General features: G+C 43.2%; 3 protein-coding genes across 3 annotated transcripts; 2 read left to right on the top strand and 1 right to left on the bottom strand.

The window, feature by feature from the left end:
• Window positions 1-204: 204 nt before the first annotated feature.
• Window positions 205-938, top strand: LOC125297632 (histone H1-like). Its single transcript, XM_048248089.1, has one exon. The coding sequence runs from the start codon at window positions 324-326 to the stop codon at window positions 936-938; it is 615 nt and encodes a 204-aa protein (XP_048104046.1). The 5' UTR covers window positions 205-323.
• Window positions 939-1,581: 643 nt separating this feature from the next.
• LOC125297634 (histone H2A-like) lies at window positions 1,582-1,975 on the top strand. Its single transcript, XM_048248091.1, has one exon. The coding sequence runs from the start codon at window positions 1,588-1,590 to the stop codon at window positions 1,963-1,965; it is 378 nt and encodes a 125-aa protein (XP_048104048.1). The 5' UTR covers window positions 1,582-1,587; the 3' UTR covers window positions 1,966-1,975.
• Window positions 1,976-4,124: 2,149 nt separating this feature from the next.
• Window positions 4,125-4,512, bottom strand: LOC125297615 (histone H2B-like). The gene has a single exon (XM_048248071.1). The coding sequence runs from the start codon at window positions 4,510-4,512 to the stop codon at window positions 4,138-4,140; it is 375 nt and encodes a 124-aa protein (XP_048104028.1). The 3' UTR covers window positions 4,125-4,137.
• Between the last annotated feature and the right edge of the window lie 10,960 nt (window positions 4,513-15,472).

Genomic DNA, 15,472 nt, shown 5'->3' with positions numbered 1-15,472 from the left:
TCTTATTTCGTTGCACCAAGAATAAATAGCAAACATGCGCACCCATATATTCATTTTAAAGTGTACGCTGTGCTCTTCACAGCAGACATAGACTAGTTGGGAAATGTTGTATCGTTACTTATATTCGTTACAAAAAGTGAGGTGAGAAAACACAAGCGCTCTCTTCGCCACAGACAGGCCCGGAGAGCTCTCGGTCTGCTGAGTCTAAATGGTTCTCATGTTTGTTTTAAGACCAGCCCACCAGTTCTTCCAGTCATTCATTCTTCAGTTGTCATTCTTCTAGGTCTCGTCGAGTAATCTGTGCGTAAAACCTAAACGATACAATGGCAGAAGCTGCTCCAGCCCCCGCGGCGGCCCCAGCAAAGGCCCCCAAAAAGAAGGCGTCCCGGCCCAAGAGAACTGGGCCAAGTGTGGGTGAGCTCGTCGTTAAGGCGATCTCTACCTCCAAAGAGAGGAAAGGGGTTTCTCTGGCTGCACTGAAGAAGGCTTTGGCGGCTGGTGGATACGACGTGGAAAAGAATAACGCTCGTGTCAAGCTGGCCATTAAGAGTCTTGTAACAAAGGGGACTCTGGTCCAGACCAAAGGGACCGGCGCATCTGGCTCTTTCAAGCTGAACAAGGCGAAGGCAGAGCCAAAGAAGAAGCCCGCAAAGAAGGCAGCACCTAAAGCCAAGAAGCCAGCCGCGAAGAAACCCGCAGCGGCAAAGAAACCCAAGAAGGCAGCAGCCAAGAAACCAACTGCCGCTAAAAAGTCTCCGAAGAAAGCAGCCAAGAAGCCCGTCACACCGAAAAAGGCGACGAAGAGCCCTAAGAAGGCCAAGAAGCCCGCTGCACCCAAGAAGGCAGCGAAGAGCCCCAAGAAAGCCAAGGCAGCGAAACCCAAAGCGGCCAAGCCTAAAGCTGCTAAGCCCAAAAAGGCTGCACCCAAGAAGAAGTAAATTTAAAGTTTACTTGATTACACAAAGGCTCTTTTAAGAGCCACCCAAAAGTTCTTTGAATGCGTTTATTCCATCAGAATCTGCTGGTTGGCTACATATATTTTACTTATTGTAACTTCCACAATATGTGCCACAGTGAGTGGTCCTTTTCCTAAAAAAGTAGTTGTTTCCCATCATGATACAAACATGATACATCATGATTCTTGAATTTCCCCTGGGGATCAATAAAGTATCTATCTACAAAATATCCCAAATGTCGCAACACACAACCATATGGCAGTTTGTCACATTGTAACAGTAACAAATGGATCACAAAGTACCCAAAACCTTGCAACACACAACCACTTAAGCTTGTTATATTGTGCCAGTAAACACAAGGAGTTTAGATGGTTTACTGTGGATAAATAAACCCCTTCGGCACTTTCTTTTAACTAAACGGGGATTGTTTGTGGTAGCGCTGAAAGGTAAGCTATATGCGCCAAATAGAACTCAAATTGAGATAGCACAGCGAACTACACGCTGATTGGCTCTCAGCATTATGTTCTCAGCCACTGGGGAACTGACTTGCCCCGCCCTGGTGTGCTATATTATAGATGGCTTGTAATGTATCACCATTCGTCCATTCAGACAAGCACCGAACAAAGATACCATGAGCGGTAGAGGTAAAACCGGTGGAAAAGCCAGAGCCAAGGCCAAGACTCGTTCATCCAGGGCTGGACTTCAGTTCCCTGTTGGCCGTGTGCACAGACTGCTGCGTAAGGGCAACTATGCCCAGCGTGTCGGCGCTGGTGCACCGGTGTACTTGGCCGCTGTCCTAGAGTACCTGACAGCTGAGATCCTGGAGTTGGCAGGTAACGCTGCCCGCGACAACAAGAAGACGCGTATCATTCCCCGCCATCTGCAACTGGCTGTGCGTAACGACGAGGAGTTGAACAAGCTGCTCGGTGGAGTGACCATCGCTCAGGGTGGTGTGTTGCCCAACATCCAGGCCGTGCTGCTACCCAAGAAGACCGAGAAGTCCAAGTAAACCTGCTCCCTCCGACTAAAAAGACAAAGGCTCTTTTAAGAGCCACCCAAATACTTTTAAAAGTGATGTATTTCCAAGTTGACTACCATGTAATCTGAAATGTCAAAATTTTAGAAATACGAGTCCTTCAGAATTAATAGCTGACCACTCTTTTTTCCCTACCCTAAAATATCAACCACAAAGGTACTGTCCTACTCCAGCAGATTTACACAAGACAATTGTTGAAAAATAAATAAAAAAATATTTATCAAATCAAAATGACGGTCATTGCACGGGACACAACGAAAGCATTCGCAGGTGCATTTAATAAATGTATTCAAACCGAGCCACCCACGCACACACATTCTCGCCCACCCACCCACGTTCCACACACGTGCACGCACATGGATGTACATAACAGAAGTAAGTAGTGCAATATAGTAAATACAAGGTATCCAAATATGACGATGCCCTGCCATTTAGACACATTATTTCAACTATAAAAAAAAACCATCAATGATCATGTTAAACGTATTTGAAGACCCTCAGGTATTTGTGGTTGTGCACGCTAACTGAAATGTATATTTTATGTCAAATTTTAATGTTTTTTCATTTGCACTGATAGAGGCAATGTTTAAGTGTATTTATTTCTACTTTACATTAAACGTGTTTTGTGTATAGTGAATCAACACAATGATCGAGGCCATTTTAGAGGGTGGGCTTTGTATTTTGAATTTCAGGCGCCACTCGGAGGGAACTAGGAAGACCAATCAGCGGAGACCAACCCCCTGACGTACACAGGGGGCAGGCTAAGATTGTAGGCCATATATACCCACGTTCCGCAATTGTGTTTATACCCTTCAAACCTGAGGAATACGTAGCAATGGCCAGGACCAAGCAGACAGCCCGTAAATCCACCGGAGGCAAAGCTCCAAGGAAGCAGCTCGCCACCAAGGCTGCGCGTAAAAGCGCACCAGCGACCGGTGGCGTGAAGAAGCCTCACCGTTACAGGCCGGGAACCGTGGCTCTGAGAGAGATCCGTCGTTATCAGAAGTCCACTGAGCTGCTGATTCGCAAGCTGCCCTTCCAGCGCCTGGTCAGAGAAATCGCCCAGGATTTCAAAACTGATCTGCGCTTCCAGAGCTCTGCTGTCATGGCTCTTCAGGAGGCCAGCGAGGCTTATTTGGTCGGTTTGTTCGAGGACACCAACCTTTGCGCCATCCACGCCAAGAGGGTCACCATCATGCCCAAGGACATCCAGCTGGCTCGTCGTATCCGTGGGGAGCGTGCTTAAATTAAATCAGAACCTGAAAGTGTAAAGGCTCTTTTAAGAGCCACCCAAATATTCAAAAAAGCTATTTTCCGAAAACTGCATAAAGGTATTCAGTGTTCATTACCAGCAATGGTCTGGTAATGAACCCCACTCATGATGTGTACAGTTAGCAAGTTGAACATTGCACACTGGTTTTGTGTTTCGAATTAAATAGACAGGTCTCTTCCGTATAGATAGATAGATAAATGAGAACAGCACAACCATGTTTCCTAGCTCTTAAAGATTGTTAGTTACAATGTGTTGATGGGCCCAGTTTCACAACAAAAAGCCTCATACGAAACCTGTTTCTCCAATGAAACTACACGATTAGAGGGACTTTTCATTTGCCACTACGTGTAATTGTTAGCCTAGAAATCTAGACGCGCCCCTAGCGGCAGCAGGCTAGTCTAGCAACTCCCCGTTGGCTTGTGAGCTCCAGAAATCGAAACTTAATCAGGACATTGAAATCGAGTCGTTTGGTGGGCTTAACATAATAATTGATGGCAGAGTTGCAACGGTTTGGCTTGAATTCCCCTGCTACTTGAAAACAAATATCCTATTGCGTGCAGAGGGAATTTAAAAGACAACTGATTATCCCGGCCCTCGGACTGAGCACTGCGAACGAACCCTACATTTTAATGTGGGTCTGGCTCGCCAGGCTATGTAATTGTACCACTAAATACAAAAGAGGAGTGGGCAACCTCGGAAATACACATACTGCGCTGCCAGTAAACGATTTTGAAGCGTAAATACGTCTTTCTAAAATAAAGACTGACAGTACAAGTATCAATTTAATTTCATTATATTGGAATTACTTTCCAAAGAGAATGTGAGTGGCTCTTAAAAGAGCCGTTGGATTGAACCGAGTTTATAATTCGGCTTTACTTAGAGCTGGTGTACTTGGTGACAGCCTTGGTTCCCTCGGACACGGCGTGCTTGGCCAGCTCACCGGGGAGAAGCAGACGCACTGCGGTCTGAATCTCCCTGGAAGAGATGGTGGACCTCTTGTTGTAGTGAGCCAAGCGGGAAGCCTCTCCAGCGATGCGCTCGAAGATGTCGTTCACGAACGAGTTCATGATGCCCATCGCCTTGGAGGAAATACCAGTGTCAGGGTGGACCTGCTTCAGGACCTTGTACACGTAGATGGCATAGCTCTCCTTCCTGGACTTTCTGCGCTTTTTTCCTCCTTTCCCTGCCGTCTTGGTCACGGCTTTCTTTGACCCCTTCTTTGGGGCTGGCTTTGCTGGATCAGGCATTATAATTTCTCGAAAACAGCAAATCGTAAAAGTGTGAGGCTAATGAAGTTGTCTGATATATATTCCGGTTACTATGTAAATTGTAGCCTAGATCGCTAGACACACCCATGACCAGAATGCCCTTTCATAACGCTCCAAAACCAAATACCCAAACATGATTGGTCATTTTGTATCGAAGGGGGCAGTCATTGTGAGAAGGCTAGCACCACCCACAGAACATCAGTTGTAGCACACCGCCTTCTTTTGTTTACTTTGCCGTAATTTTCATGTTGATGAAGGGAATCCTTCGAAATCTATGCCAAAGTTTCGCATTAAGCGTTATAATACTTGATTGCAAGTTTCCTCAGTCACTTTGGCGCATTTGTCGAATCATTAACGTTTGCGTAACAAAACTGACCTTTTATTTTTAAAGGTCTGTTATTTCATGGATCCAGGATATGCATCCTGATAAAAGTTCCCTTGGCCTTTTGAATTTAAAAAAGCCCCACATCATCACATACCCATCACCATACTTAGGGATTGGCATGGTGTTAAGATCAATTCCCAAAAGATTTTTTTTTTTAAATCCTTTGTTTAGTCAACGTTAGCATGGGGGTGAATACTTTTGCAAGGCACTGTATGTGAGAGGACAATGATACGAGGTGGGGGGAAGAGTAAGAACCAAAAAAATGCCAAGAGTAAAGCAAAGTAGTAATTTCTGATCAATTGTGAGCTACTATGATATAACATGTTTTCTTTCATCAAAAGACAATGACGGAAAATATGACATTTGTTTTGAGATGAAAAATGTACTTTTCCCTGAGAACTACATGTTTGAACAATGTGTCTTCTATTTTATGATGCATTGTTTACTGACTGCTTGATAGTGTATATCATTTTGATCGCTGTGTTTATTTGAGAGCAGTGTTTGGTTTTGAGCTCTGGTAAATCTGTTTTAGGCGAAAGTTTGATTTTGAGCAGAGGCAAAACTGATTTGAGGTGAAAGTTTCATTTTGCAAGGAGTCAGAGGTTTTGTATTAGTGCTTACAGTTTTTTCTGAATGCTTAAACACAACTGTGATTCTTATAGCACAATTCCTAAAACTATAAATACTTATAGCAAAACCATTCACTGAGTTCGCAAAACTAAAAGCACAAACACTGCTTTGCACACAGTTTGCAATTTTGTAACACACACTTTGCACAACTGTAGGCAAAATTCACTGCACAGCACTCTTTTTGCGGAACTGTAAACACAACTCATGCTTTACACTCAATTTCCAAATGATCAACACACTCCTAGCAAATCTATACACATGTATGGCTATTATTTTCACTATTTTGCCAAGTCTCTGGCACACTCTCATGTGAAAACTGTTTTAGATAATTAGTTCACTTTGCAATCAGCCTAAGCACTATAAATAAGCCACAGGTAATGTACAATGGGTACAATAGAGGGAGCAGGAAGAGTGAGAAAAGTAAGAATTAGAGGAGGCTGAAGAATAGGACGTGGAGGTGAAGAAGTAGGAGGAAGAAGAGGAGGACGAGGATGCGGAGGTGAAGAAGTGAGAGGGATAGAATGACAAGGACAAGGAGGTGAAGTTAGAGGAAGAGGACAAAGAGGAGCAAGAGGATGACGAGGAGGGGGAAGAGGAAGGGTAAGAAGAGAAAGAAATAGCCCTTTTACAGGCAAAAAAATCAGTCGACATGTGGGGTTATTGTCAGGTAGTGTAGTGGTTAAGGAGCTGGGCTAGCGTGCAGTAGCCTGAAAGTTGTCGGTTCAATTCCCGGCTTGCACCGTCTGTTGTGCCCTTGAGCAAGGCACTTAACCCCAAGTTGCTCCGGGGACAATGTGATCCCTTGTAATATAGCTGACATATGTAAGTCACTTTGGTCAAGAAGTGTCTGCAAAATGTAACGTAATGTAAAATGTAATGAAATAGATGCTAGACAAGTGCCCAAAAGCATTGCAATATGGTTGTCGAGTGGAGGGACTTGCCTAAAAGGACTTTGGTAATAAAGTGGTAGTAGTAGTAGTCAGTGTTGGGAATTAATGAAATACATTAATTCCAGATTACATATTTAAAATACAAAATATGGGTAACTTATAATACAGTTACAATTTAAGTGGGTGGTATTCAGAGTTACACTGATCAATTTAAGTATTTTTTACATGTTAAACCATTTGAACATGTAGGCCATGCCTTTTCAAACTCAAATTCAAATATTTTAACCACACCACCGTGTAGTGGCTCCTTTTTCCCCCTCTCTGTTTGATAGTTGAAATAATAATAATAAAAAAAACTCTCAAGGAATGTAGATTATAAAATGTGTCACATTTCAACCAACATGTTTTAGGGCAGTATAGGTTGTCATTTCTTGACAGAGTGTTCTGCAGTGTCTTTTAGCGTATGTGCAGACAGAACATATCTCTGTGTAGGTTCTTTAACACAATGGGCTGTATTTTGGGCACCAGCGCATGGCGTAAAACTCGTTTTTCACCCGGGGAAAGTTAAATTTGCTATTTTGCACGTTTATTTTTTAAACATTGTGCGCAGGGGTGTGGCAATTAACAACCTAGGGAGGGGCCTGGCGCGTTGTCTAAAAATCGCTATCGTGCAAAGCCTAAACCTGGTCAGAAGTCAATGGCGAGTTGTTCTTATGCTATTTTAAGAGTGCTTGTCAACAGTCATATTGGCAGGTGCACGCACCATCCTTCTATCGTTCATGAACTCACACCAGCGCACGTCCATGCAAAGCATTACAAATTGCACGATTACAATGGGAAACATAATTAGAATAAAGATATTACGAAATACTGTACATCTCTTGATGAGTAGTTATTCACCATCATTTGCAAATTGGTAATGACAGTTAAAAGTGATTAGGGGAAGGCGAAAGACACGTATGGAGCACAGCTGAAGACGCACTGTCACAAGGTATAAGCAACTCCTCTGCAGGATAAATGTTGTTTTGTTCAGTCATTTGAGCAATATTAGGGTAAGTGTTGATTTTTTCAGCCTATGTTTTCAATGGCTTTTTTCAGCCTATGTTTTCAACTCTCTTTCAAAATATCAGGTATTTCCTGAAAATCACATAATCCAAAATGGCCGCCGCCATATGACGTCATAATATGCAAATTAGATGGGAACATTTACTCTCTCCATCAACTTTAGGTCATTCTCAATATTTGTCTCATTTACACTTTGTCTCTATCTCAAACCACTTTCCAGCCAAAGCCTTCTGAAAATTAGATATCAAAATCTAGTATTTTTAAAAATAAAACCCTGCGCCTAAAGGGTTAAGACATGAAATTCCTTGAAGCATTTGGGAACACACTGACTAACTGGAAAGTAGAGTCCCTGTTAGATTAGCTTGCTTGCAAATGCGTTGTCCATGACCTGGCAGTTTTATGGCAAGCGGTTTTAACATACCTTATGGCAAACCGCCTACACTGGGTACACTTGAAAGCAGAGCTTACCATTGTGTGTGCATGCATGGCAAGCTGTTTTAACTTATTATTCTTAGGAGCAATGAGATATTGATAGTAAATTGAATATAACAGTTCAATTTCATGGTCAAATTTGTCTTATCAATAATAAAAAAAGCAATTCATGCTTTAGACCATTTTAATTTAAAACATTTTAAAAACAAAGTACCGGTTCAGGCACCGTTTCGGCACCGGCACCATTTTAAAAGTATCGATTTAGCACCAGTATCGGATAAAACCCAAACCTACTTACAAGTGGATATATGAATATTGTATACTGAACAAAATAAACACAACGCATGAGTGAACACGCCTCATGAGTGGGGCGGTGGTAGTATAGTGGTTAAGGAGCATAGCATGCAGGCTAGCATCAGGCAGCATGCAGTAGCCTGAAAAGTTGTTCAATTACCAGCTTCTACTTGTGTGCCCATGAGCAAGGCACTTAACCCCGAGTTGCTCTAGGGAAAATGTAACAGTGCACTTGTAATATAATTGTCGCTTTGGAAAAACGTCTGCTAAATGAATAAATGTAAATGTAACTGAGTTGAAGTAGAATATCTAAGACATTGTTTATTGTTTGTTCAGAAATGTGATTAAATCCAAATAAGTTAGCACTTCACCTCTACATTGAGCTCATAGGCAACAGTTCTGTTGCACATTCCTGCTGTCAGCACACCAATTGCATGCTCCCCCAAACTTGTGACATCAGTAGCCCCGTTTACATTAACAAAATAAAACGCAATATACTATGTTTAATGCAACATAAGCAATATATTATTTTTATGAGTGGGGCAGTGGTAGCATAGTGGTTAAGGAGCATAGCATGAACAACAAAATAAACAAAAAGAAAGACAACACATTAGTTTTTCATGAGTGGTGCAAATTCTCCCATTCACGTGTAAATTGCGGTAAATTGCGTGCAAGCTTTTTTTTTTATGCGCTTTCCAACACACAACTGGAGAATGATGAATTACCCAGCCAGGGTCTTCCCAGAATTAATTCAACCATTGAGTCCTCTAAGACCAGGAAGGATATGGACTCCTTGTGGAAGCGCCCCACCTGCAACTTGATGGGACCCACTACCTCCTTTACGAACCCCCCTCCTAAGGGCTTCCCTGTGATGGACTGAACGGTGCAGGAGTTTGGGTTGGGTGAGAGTGAGGATGAGTTAAGTGCACGAGACTCACGGAGGGAGGCTGGGGCCTCACTGGAAAGTGGGCGATGTTGTTACCAGGGGCTCTACAATAGAGTTTCTGGGTCAGCCGTCGTCTCTCAGTGGGAGTCAGTCTCATTGCCACAACATCAAGCTGCATGGCCTCCTCACTCTCTGCGGGTCTCAGGATCCCTGCAGTGGCTTCGCTGCTCAACTCCTGGAGACAGCCTTCTCGTCGGTGGGAAACCCTGATAGCCATCTGAATAAACCGCTCTAGGCGCATGGGAGTCATCGTAAGCAGATAGATAGAGGTGCAATCCTGGCTCAAATCCCTGTCGGAAGGTTGTGATAAGGGCCGTTCCAACCACTGACAGCCGCCAGGGAACGGAACTGGAGTACATATGTCGTAGCCTTTACCCCACCAATGACAGGTGACAAAAAAAAAATAATTAAAAAAATAATAATAAACAGCGATTACAAACTGATACTACACATATGACTGATGCAACCCAATGAGTTACTTCCCCCTGCCCAATACACAACGAAATGCCCCCACTTCACTTTCAATGCATTCGCACATGGGATCAGTTTCCCCACAGTAAATAAAGGCCACAACACCCAATAGAGATCACAGCAAGCAATAGAGATCACAGCAAGCAATAGAGATCACAACACGCCACACAATAGATAACACATCACATCGCATGTCCAGCAATCAGTTCGCACTCAGCATAACAAAGTCAAATAATTCCTCCCATTAACAATTTCACACTTGTGCAAGACTGGAGGAAGCCAAGGGCAGTTCAATGGATAGAGAGAGGGCTTACCGCGATTCCGTCCATGCCCACCGCTGAAGCTGCACGCTGTTGAAGCCACGCACACACACAGAGTATCGTTGGTCGGGGACAGACAGGGAATTTGATTGTTATTAAGATGAAGTATTTCTCCTACTTCTCTTTACAGCCTGAATAACTGTAACATTGGAGAGGAAGGTTTCACAGCTGTTGCATCAGCACTGAGATCAAACCTCTCACACATGAGAGAGCTGTGGCTGGAGGGGAGTAAAGCAGGAGACTCAGGAGTGAAGCATCTTTCTCCTCTTCTGGAGGATCCCAACTGTAAACTGGAGAGACTAAAGTGAGTATCACAAGACCAAATACTGAGTTGCTATCCGTGAATTTTAAAAAAATTATACAAAAACACAATTTTGTTTTACTCACATGAAATTAGTTAAAATTACTTTAAACACATATTATCTATCTGCCTCTTCTTCTTGATCTCTCTCCCACACGCGCACACCCACACAAACAAACACACACACATACACACACACTCTCATCTACGCACGCACGTGCACACACACACACACACTCACCCACACACCCACACATACACACGCACACACACACACCCTCACATGCACGCACGCACGCACGCACGCACGCACGCACACACACACCCTCACGCACACACACACACACATGCACACACACACACACACACTCACTCACACACCCTCACACACACACACACACACACACACACACACACACATATACACACACACACCCTCACCCACACCTCACTCACACGCATGCACACACACGCACACACACACAATAGTATTGAATAGATTATTGACAAATTGACAACACATTTTGATTGTTAGAAAGGAAGTTGACAAAAATGTCTCACACTCATAGATACAGAGGCATCCGTTTCTCCTGCTGAATCTCAGACTGAAACATTTCACTCTCACACACACAGTTTCAACTGCTAAATCACAGGCTTAAACATTTTACTCGCACACACACAGTTTCAACGGCTGAATCTCAGGCTTAAACATTTCACTCTCACACACAGTTTCAACTGCTGAATCTCAGGCTGAAACATTTCACACTCACACACACAGTTTCAACTGCTGAATCTCAGGCTTAATCATCTTTTCACTCTCACACACACAGTTTCAATTGCTGAATCTCAGGCTTAAACATTTCACTCTCACACACACAGTTTTATCTTTTACATGTCCAACATTCACAGAACACATGGGGTGTTAACTGCTTCCCTCTTTGGTCTCTGTGTGTCCTTCAGCTGATCTGATGAAGTGTTTCCCTCTTTGGTCTCTGTGATCTAATCAGCTGATCTGATGAAGTGTTTCCCTCTTTGGTCTCTGTGTGTCCTTCAGCTGATCTGATGAAGTGTTTCCCTCTTTGGTCTCTGTGATCTAATCAGCTGATCTGATGAAGTGTTTCCCTCTTTGGTCTCTGTGTGTCCTTCAGCTGATCTGATGAAGTGTTTCCCTCTTTGGTCTCTGTGTGTCCTTCAGCTGATCTGATGAAGTGTTTCCCTCTTTCTCCTACAGCCTGCAGCGCTGCAGTATAACAGATGAAGGTTTCAGAGCTTTAGCATCAGCACTGAGATCAAACCCATCAGCCCTCAGAGATCTCTATCTGGGGGGGAATCAGCCTGGACCCTCAGCACAGCAGCTGTTCTCTGAACTGAAGAGGGGTGGGGGCTTGTAGAGTTCATAAGATGTGAGATATGACACAGAATATATGCGGCAGCTGCCTGTCACAGCTGCTTTTTGTTTACAAAATGTAGCCTATGCATTATGTAGGCTAAAGAAGAGAAATCTATTATGCATAGGCTAATACTTGAAGTAGGCTAGTCACGTAAGTGCGCACTTGAAATTGACCTAGCCTACAGTATTTGTATGTGTGCTTCAAATAAACACATTTATCTGTTTTCAACGTTATGTACCAGAATTAGCTATAGAACCCCAAATCTGGTTTGCGTTGGAGAGAGAGAGCATGCACAAACTTTATGGTAGGCTACCAGCCAATTCAGTAGGCTAACTCAAGACTTCAGGATCATACAACGTTTTTAAGCAACAAACAAAATACTAACATTAATAACAGTGAAGTTGTTCGTTTTTTCATGGTTTATTTTTTCCAAAAGCATCCTCTCCCCATGTGTCGCATTTACGTAAGGAACTTGGAACAAAGTTGGGTTTTCTTCGTTTTCATTTTCTCTAGGCATATTTGCTCAGCAAATATCAGCGAGCTCAGCAGGTCATGAAGGCTATCAATGAACAGAAAACCGTGTTGGCTAACAATTTATTAAATACTCCTGTTATTGTCGTCCAACGACGCCGCTGTAGGCTACTGCCTTTTCAGCCCTTCTGCTTATGATGATCCAGTCTTCTGAATTCGTTTGTCCTTGCCATGCAGTTGGAGGCTAACGTGTCTCTAACGTTCCCTTCAGGTGTTCTATCAAAATGTTGTATGCCCTCATGGACAGTAGCTCCGTGATGTCTGCATCTTTCCAGGTCGGAGATTTTCTGGACAGCACTATGCCACTCCATCATAACACTGGCATTTAAGTCAGATCTAACCACATGGACGCACGAAAAGAAACGCCACCAACACGCCTCTCACTAGGTGTGAATTTTAACCGCATGTTCTACTCCTCGTTCAGACACAGCACATTTACATAATGTCCGGAGGAAATACTAGGGGAGTAGTATAAACACCGGGTGAATTCGGACTTCCATATGACCGGTTATGTCGTTCAGATATACGGCCCCACCGTTTAACATCGGCAGAACCTCCGGTCTTACACGTATGTCTGAAAGCTTATACTGTATAGGGCAGGTCTCCACTGTGCATAAATAAGTGTGATGTTGAAGACTCTTACACTGTATAGGGCAGGTCACTGTGTATAAATAAGTGTGATGTTGAAGACTCTTACACTGTATAGGGCAGGTCACTGTGTATAAATAAGTGTGATGTTGAAGACTCTTACACTGTATAGGGCAGGTCTCCACTGTGTATAAATAAGTGTGATGTTGAAGACTCTTATACTGTATAGGGCAGGTCTCCACTGTGTCTGTCTTTACTCAATGGACCCTTTCAAGAGAGTTCCATTATCAGCATCATAGTTGGCCCCACAAGGCTTCCTTTTTAACATTCCATATGTTATCTTAATGCAGAGGAAGTAGATTGGGGCCCAAATAGAACGTTCAAGCATTGTTTTTGTTTACCTTGTTGAAAGGGTCCATAGGAGGTTTTTTTCTGTTTCTGTTATCCTGTGTGTGTGTGTGTGTGTGTGTGTGTGTGTGTGTGCTACAATCTACAAGGTAGGCTAGCTAGAGATTACACCAGTTAAAGGTCCACTCCAGTTTTACTAAACCTTAATCCAGTGAGTTTTTCTGTAGTCTTACTAAACCTTAATCCAGTGAGCCTTAATCCAATGTGTTTTACTGTAGTCTTACTTGAGCTTTACTATGGTCTTACTAAGCCTTAGTTCAGTGAGTTTTATTGTAGTCTTACTAAAGGTCCACTTTGATCTTTACTCCATTCCAGTGAGAGTTTTACTCCAGTCTTCCCCAAGCCTTACTCCAGTCTACTTGCAGTGAGGACACATTATACTGCTATACAGAACAGAAGAGGAGACAGTGTAATCAAATGGAATAGAGAAGAGGACAGTAGAATAGAATAAACTCTATTGTCCACTTACATGGAAATGCAACGTTCTTTAACATTTCATGACCATACATTCACCCATACGCGCACACACACACACACACTGATGGCGGAGGCTGCCGTGCAAGGCGCCAACCTACACACACACACACACACACACTGATGGTGGAGGCTGCCGTGCAAGGCGCCAACCTACACACACACACACACACATTGATGGCGGAGGCTGCCGTGCAAGGCGCCAACCTGCTCATCAGGGGCACTTTGGGGTTCAGTGTCTTGCCTTTGGTCCCTCAGGAGGAGTTGGTTGCCCACCCCGTTAACAATTGTTGTATGTATGTACACACACACACACACACACACACACACACACACATGCCTATAATACATCTATAATATATGAAGAGTTGGGTTCCAAAACACTATATCCTTCATTGTAATGCATTTTCATTTGTGTTTGTTTGTTGTAGGTATTTCAGTATAACTGTAATTGGGTTATTGTTATGTGATGTACCTTTACTCAATCAAAACAACACAACTGCACTTTGACTGATGTTACCTGAAATACACAATTACTGTAAATATTAATGCTTTCAAAAATGGATTTATAGTGTTTTGAAAAAGAGCTCTTTATATGCTAGGCAATATCATATTCAAGACAGTATGATGTGATCATGCTTGCATATATAATATGTCAGCCTTTATATCAAGGAAAAATTCTTTGTGTCTCATGATTGTTTTGCATTCATGTCACCTGAAGCATGGCGGTAGAAATATCTATTGAAAAGCACAGTTGATCTATTCATTCAACTTTTCATTCTTTGATGTGGAAACCAAGTTCATTATGTTTGGCCTGCTATTACATTAGAATTTAAGGCAAAGTTTGATACCATGTAGAAATGTGGTGCAATTTCAAAACTGGATTACTCGGACGTCTTACTGCACAGAGGAATGCTTCATATCCTTGTGTCTGGTGAGGTCTGCTGTTTATTCTATATATGGTTTGCCATGTGTTGAGTGAAGCGTTCATGAGATAGAGTATACCACCGAGAGTAATGGATGTAGATGGAAGAAGCGCTGACAACCTCATACGTGGTAGACCCAAGCTTATGAATAACCTTGTATGGTCCCTGTCACTTTGCCAGCAGTTTGCTGGTGTCACTGGGCAGCATCACCAAGACCGTGTCCCCAGCTTCAAAACTCCTGGCTCTGACTCTCTAGTCGTAGTAGCTCCTCTGGCGTTGTTGTGCCTGTTTCTGTTGGGAAATCAAATTCACAGTCTACAAAGAGGAAAGGTAAATGAGTTGAAAGGAACCTTTTAAAAGCATACAAATCTTCTTGTTCAGCGGTTTTGGGTGGAGATCAGCTTTGTGAATACATGGCATGCTGCTACTAACATCAAAGCTATCGGCCATGTCCAAAAAGTAGCTCTCTGAGGAGAAAAGACCCCTGTTCTAGAGGCATCTCCAGCTGTTCTGGGGAATACTCTTCTTGACTATGAGCAGCCCCATATATGGTGCTTTTCCTGTCTCCTCTGCCTCTTAGCCTTCCTGACCTTTCCTGGCTGAGCCTCAGTGTCAGCATCATAGAAAGGCAATGCAGAAAATGGTACCTCAACCTCACTATTCGTAGTCATGGTTCATGTCACAGCCATGCTACCGGCATTCCTAGCAGCTACCAGATCAAACAAAAAGGGAAAATCTTAGCCCAAAATCACCTGATGTGTCAAATTGTCCACCCCCCAACCTCTAACAGGTAAGTCTGCCCTAATACCTGCACATGCACACTAGCGGTTGGCTCCTGCCTTTCCTCCCCGTGTACACACCGCAGTTGAGTCATCACAGAATAGTTC

Source organism: Alosa alosa, chromosome 7, assembly GCF_017589495.1.
Source record: "Alosa alosa isolate M-15738 ecotype Scorff River chromosome 7, AALO_Geno_1.1, whole genome shotgun sequence".
Classification (NCBI taxonomy): Eukaryota; Metazoa; Chordata; class Actinopteri; order Clupeiformes; family Clupeidae; genus Alosa; species Alosa alosa.
Note: the sequence above shows the minus strand (reverse complement) of the source record. Positions and strands in the feature narration are given on the sequence as shown.